At 52.6% G+C, this 6,046-nt stretch overlaps 1 protein-coding gene across 1 annotated transcript; it reads left to right on the top strand.

Moving 5' to 3' along the window:
* The first annotated feature begins 2,421 nt into the window (after positions 1 to 2,421).
* On the top strand, positions 2,422 to 4,895 carry LOC123404696 (phenylalanine ammonia-lyase). Its single transcript, XM_045098645.1, has one exon. The coding sequence runs from the start codon at positions 2,539 to 2,541 to the stop codon at positions 4,675 to 4,677; it is 2,139 nt and encodes a 712-aa protein (XP_044954580.1). The 5' UTR covers positions 2,422 to 2,538; the 3' UTR covers positions 4,678 to 4,895.
* The last annotated feature ends 1,151 nt before the right edge of the window (positions 4,896 to 6,046 follow it).

The following is a 6,046-nucleotide window of genomic DNA, read 5'->3' as shown; positions in this document are numbered from 1 at the left end:
CATACCAAAACTGCCTACCAGTTCTTGCACCTGCTACGGCCAAATTTTCCCTTGGATCCACCAGAACAAAGCAATGATCAGATTCCATGGTTCCAATATGCCGAACACGCGTGTTAGGGAACATGTTGACGAACCGAAGATTGCCAAGACCACGGTCCAACCTGGCTTTAACATTTGCGTCTCCCTGCTGTCCATTATCCCATGTATGCTCCGCTCCTGACCAACCGAGGTCGAGTAGCGAGCAGTCATCGACCGACTCTCTGAACGCCCTCATTTGATATTCAGGACGATCTGCATGAGAGAAGTGTTCAGACGCAGTCAAGGTCTCATTGAAATCACCAACACAAAGCCACGCATCATGTTGTATTCCAAAGAGTGTTCGAAGAAATCTCCAGCTATGTGGCCGATCCTTCACTAATGGAGCTCCATAGAACCCCGTGACCCTCCACTCTTGCTAGGCTCGGTTCTTTTTCTTAATCAGAACATCAATATGGCATGAGCTATAATTCTTCAGTTCTACATCTAGCTCATCCTTCCAGAACAAACCAATACCACCACTAAGGCGAGTACTGTTCACCGCAAAATACCCTGCAAAACCTAAATGGTTCTGAAGCTCTCCACCCTTTGTGCTGAGATTTTTGTCTCCATCACAAATAGGAGACAGGGCCCTTCCTGCTTCACCACACTATGAAGCTCTCGAACTGTCGAAGGGTTACCAAGCCCTCGACAGTTCCAGCTTAAGCAACTCATTGCTGCGGGCAGGGCTGACTCGCAGCCGCTGCCGAAGAATCTGAATTATTCGGGGTAGGTTTCTTTTTCTTTGTCTCCCTCTCAGTTTCCGAACCCTCTGGTGGGTCCCCGAGAGAAGCATTCTCCCTAGCTGGTCCATCTTCTGCCTGATGGGGAGCAATTGTTAGAAGGGGCCGATTCACCCTTCTATACATATGGTTCTGAGTCTAAGGCCCTCCCTTTATCTTCTGTTGGTTCCGCGGTTGCTTAACCAGGATGTAACCTCGGTCGTGCTCTTGGCTATTGTGCTTGAGTTGCGTGTATCCGCTTTATTCTTTAGGGCAGCAGAACTCTCCCTCGTCGATCTATCCCCCTACACGGTATTTTTCCTCTCATTCTGCGCACGCACACCCTTCCCAAACGGAAGGTCACCATTCTCATCTCGTGTTCCAGGCATAGTGCACAGAAGGTCTGAATGACCCAACTTGCAACATGAGAAGCAGAAGTGTGGTACGTTCTCGTAGACAATATCATATATATACATGCACTTCCTCCTCTTTGATTCTATTAGTATCCACCTCCTCAAGGGCTTGTCCACCTCCATGTTGACTCTCGCCCTTAGGTAGCCGGCTGCATGATCAAGCTGGACAGTTCTTGCTTTTTTATCGATCTGATGTGCAATTGATGTACTTCACTGTTCAGCTCGGAGATTGAACGGGAGGTTCAACACTCGAGCCCATAGCTGCAGCTTGTCAAACTTTAACTCACACGGTCGCATGCACTCATCAAATTTAGACAAGATCACGACATTCTTACTGACATGCTATGGTGATCCCTCCCACACGCGATCACGATCCCTTTGACATGCAAATTCTGCCACAAACATGTTTTCCCCCGCATGTTTGAAGGACAAACCCTTAGGGTTCCCCCACGCTGGCCGGAGCGTGTTGGATTTCGTCTGGATGTGGAGAGTATGTCGGTGAAGAACTTTTTTGACCAACAACCACTTCTCCTTCGATCCCTCCTCCAGACCGTCAAGCACCAGCGGGGTCGTTTCCTCATCAGTTATCTCCATCTTACTGTGCGCCTCCGCAAGTTTTACCCTCTCCGTCCTGGGCGAGAGCGCCTCCTTCTCTTTCCCCCGATCAGCAGGCGAGGCCATCGCTGATCAGCAGTCCCGATTTGCGCCCCGTCGGTCAGATTGATGTGCGTCGCTGAGGGGCTCTGGGTTTTTCGAAGGAAAACGTTGCCTATCAAAAGGCGCAGTGTGCTGTAAATGTCATGTGCTCGGTGTTGTTTGCTTTATAATATAGAACGAAAGAAATACTTTTTTTTGGAAAAGACCTCTAACCCCAAGAAGATGGACCTGCTGCCTGACGTCGGTTGGAACAAGTTATCCTCGTGCGAGGTAGAAAAATGATAAGGTTGACCGGAGCCATGAAAAGGAAGAACGAGACCGAGCAAGGTCGCACAAGGCACCAACCCCGCGTAAACCACCCAACAACGAAGTTTCCACACCGTACGTTGGCGCCTCATACGCCTCAGAAAATACGCACCTACCGCCTCTAGTGCCTCGGTGGTACTAAAAGTGGTATTACCTTTTTTTTCTTCAAAAAAGTGGTACTACCAACTCCATCCTCATCCCACGGTCCCTATTTAAACCTGCCTCCGCATACATTCCTCTCCAAGAAGAGCAGCAACTTCTAGCTACACCACTCTTCTCACGAGCCCCTGCAGGGAACCAACACTACATCACCCTTCATATCCTTCAGACTAGTGCTTTAGCTAACTTGTCCATTCGCAAGTGAGATGGAGTGCGAGAATGGCGAGGCTGCTGCCAACGGCAACATCTTGTGCATGGCAATCCAGCATGCCGACCCGCTTAACTGGGGGAAGGCGGCGGAGGAGCTGACGGGTAGCCACTTGGACGAAGTGAAGAGGATGGTGGCAGAGTACCGCAAGCCCGTGGTGACGATCGAGGGCGCAAGCCTGAGCATCGCCAAGGTCGCGGCCGTGGCAGCTGCTGGCGAGGTGGTGGTGGAGCTCGACGAGTCTGCCCGCGAGCGTGTCAAGGCCAGCAGCGACTGGGTCATGAACAGCATGATGAACGGCACCGACAGCTACGGTGTCACCACCGGTTTCGGTGCAACGTCCCACCGGAGGACCAAGGAGGGAGGCGCCCTCCAAAGAGAGCTCATCAGGTTCCTCAACGCTGGTGCGTTCGGCACCGGCTCCGACGCTCATGTTCTGCCGGCTGCGACCACACGTGCGGCCATGCTCGTCCGCATCAACACCCTCCTTCAAGGATACTCTGGGATCCGGTTCGAGATCCTCGAGGCGGTTGCCAAGTTGCTCAATGCCAATGTCACGCCGTGCCTGCCCCTTCGTGGCACCATCACCGCGTCGGGTGACCTGGTTCCGCTCTCCTACATTGCCGGACTGATCACCGGCCGCGACAACTCCGTGGCGATTGGCCCAGATGGCACCAAGGTGAACGCCGCCGAGGCGTTCAAGATAGCTGGCATCCATGGCGGCTTCTTCGAGCTGCAACCAAAGGAAGGTCTCGCCATGGTGAATGGCACGGCTGTGGGCTCTGCTCTTGCGTCCACCGTGCTCTTCGAGGCAAACATTCTTGCTCTCCTCGCGGAGGTCATTTCTGCCGTGTTCTGCGAGGTCATGAACGGCAAACCGGAATTCACCGATCACCTTACCCACAAGCTCAAGCACCATCCAGGACAGATAGAGGCAGCTGCTATCATGGAGCACATCTTGGAGGGAAGCTCCTACATGAAGCTTGCAAAGAAGCTTGGCGATCTTGATCCGCTGATGAAGCCTAAGCAAGACCGGTACGCACTCCGGACATCCCCACAGTGGCTTGGACCACAAATCGAAGTTATTCGTGCTGCCACCAAGTCAATTGAGCGTGAGATCAATTCCGTCAATGACAACCCGCTCATTGATGTCTCCCGTGGCAAGGCGATTCACGGTGGAAACTTCCAAGGGACCCCTATTGGCGTGTCCATGGACAATACCCGCCTCGCAATCGCAGCCATTGGCAAGCTCATGTTTGCTCAATTCTCAGAGCTTGTCAATGACCTTTACAATAATGGTCTACCATCAAACCTATCCGGTGGCCGCAACCCAAGCTTGGACTACGGCTTCAAAGGCGCCGAGATCGCCATGGCCTCTTACTGCTCGGAGCTGCAGTTCTTGGGCAACCCGGTGACCAATCACGTCCAGAGCGCCGAGCAACACAACCAGGACGTTAACTCTCTTGGTCTCATCTCCTCCAGGAAGACTGCAGAGGCCATTGAAATCCTCAAGCTCATGTCCTCGACTTTCTTGGTTGCCCTCTGCCAAGCTATTGACCTACGCCACATCGAGGAGAATGTCAAGAGCGCAGTCAAGAGCTGTGTGATGACGGTGGCAAAAAAGACACTAAGCACCAATTCCACCGGTGGCCTTCACGTTGCGCGCTTCTGCGAGAAAGACCTGCTCCAGGAGATTGAGCGCGAGGCAGTGTTTGCCTACGCCGACGACCCTTGCAGCCCTAACTATCCACTCATGAAGAAGCTACGTGGTGTGCTTGTGGAGCGCGCCCTCTCCAATGGCATGGCCGAGTTTGATGCGGAGACTTCCGTGTTGGCAAAGGTTGCCTTATTTGAGGAGGAGCTACGCAAGACGCTGCCCCGGGCGGTCGAGGCTGCACGCGCTGCCGTAGAGAGCGGCACAGCTGAAATGCCCAACAGAATCACCGAGTGTCGCTCGTACCCTCTCTACCGGTTTGTGCGTGAGGAGCTCGGAACTGTATACCTAACCGGAGAGAAGACACGATCACCCGGCGAGGAGCTCAACAAGGTGCTCGTGGCCATTAACCAAGGCAAGCACATCGATGCACTGCTTGAGTGCCTCAAGGAGTGGAACGGCGAACCCCTGCCCATCTGCTAAACTCAGAACATACAAGCAGAAGATGGGAGGACGCAGAGAAGGTGGTTTCTCAGATTTCCGAGACAAGTGAATAATACTATATTTAGCGGGGCAGAATGTTTTTTCTTTCAAGTTTCTTGTATGCAAAGCTGCAAAACAAATTCAACTGTAACTTATTGAAGTATCACGAATTATATTACATGATACTTTAAGCATTCTATATGTTCCACTGTAACAAATTCAAGAGTAATAAGAACTTTTTTCAAGTAGGACGATGAGAAGTAGTAGTATCAGCTCAGCCACCAGGTAGCGTTTCATATTTCATAGCTGCCGTTCTTATTTTCCTCCACTTGTAGTGCTTTCACCATTCTATATGGTTCAGTCAGCATTAAGTGTCCATGTTAGACTTTGTAGTATAGTAGCCCAACAGTGTAATTTATACCGTATTAATATACGACTTGATTGTACATTGTGCATCATTATATATATGTGATAGGCCATCCCATAGAGAGTTGAGCGAGTTCCCCAAAATCCTACGTCTTATATGGTATTAGCCTAACCTAGGTCCTCCCCCACCTCACCTGTCGCCGCCGCCGCCGCGCCCAAACCCTAGGGCCGCCGCCGCCGCCATCTCCGCTTCCGCCTCGGGCGCCGCCAGCTTCGGGTCCACTGAAGCTGGTGAACAGGGAGGTGAACATGGCCACCCCTGCCAGCCCCAAGTTCCTCAAATGGTCTCAGACTGCGATCACCTTTGACCAGTCGGATCATCCAGCACATGTACCCACCCCAGGAAGACAAGCTATGGTCGTCGACCCGGTGGTAGAAGGAGTCCGACTGCGCAAAGTCCTCATGGACGGCGGCAGCGGTTTGAACATCATGTACGCCGACACTCTCAAGGGGATGGGCATTCCGATGTCCAAACTCAGCGAGAGCAACATGCAGTTCCATGGAGTCGTCCCTGGACGGAAGGCCAAGTCACTCGGCCAGATCGCGTTGGACGTCGTTTTCGGCTCCGACAAGAACTTTCGCAAGGAAAAGCTCACGTTTGAGGTGGTGGATTTCCAGAGCGCTTACCACGCAATTCTGGGCCGCCCAGCATATGTGAGTTTCATGGCCCGTCCATGTTATGTATACTTGAAGCTGAAGATGCCAGGCCCGAAAGGCGTGATCACCATCACGGGCAATCGACAGCGAGCCGAAGAGTGCCTGCAGCAGGGATCAAGAATCGCCGACCAGCAGATGGCCGTCCTCAAGCTTGACGAGTACAAGAAAACAGTCGACCCCGCCGACCTGATGCGCTCGAAGAAGCCAGCTTTAGAGTCTGCATTCCAGTCGGCGGGAGAGACGAAGAAGGTCAGCATCCACCCGACGGACGCCACTGCTGCCCCGA

This window comes from Hordeum vulgare, chromosome 6H (assembly GCF_904849725.1).
Source record: "Hordeum vulgare subsp. vulgare chromosome 6H, MorexV3_pseudomolecules_assembly, whole genome shotgun sequence".
Classification (NCBI taxonomy): Eukaryota; Viridiplantae; Streptophyta; class Magnoliopsida; order Poales; family Poaceae; genus Hordeum; species Hordeum vulgare.
This window is presented reverse-complemented; position numbering and strand designations above follow the sequence as displayed.

What these genes read in the sequence shown, in the direction of transcription:
- LOC123404696 (XM_045098645.1), top strand. Translation starts at nt 2,539, where the DNA reads ATGGAGTGCGAGAATGGCGAGGCTGCTGCCAACGGCAACATCTTGTGC.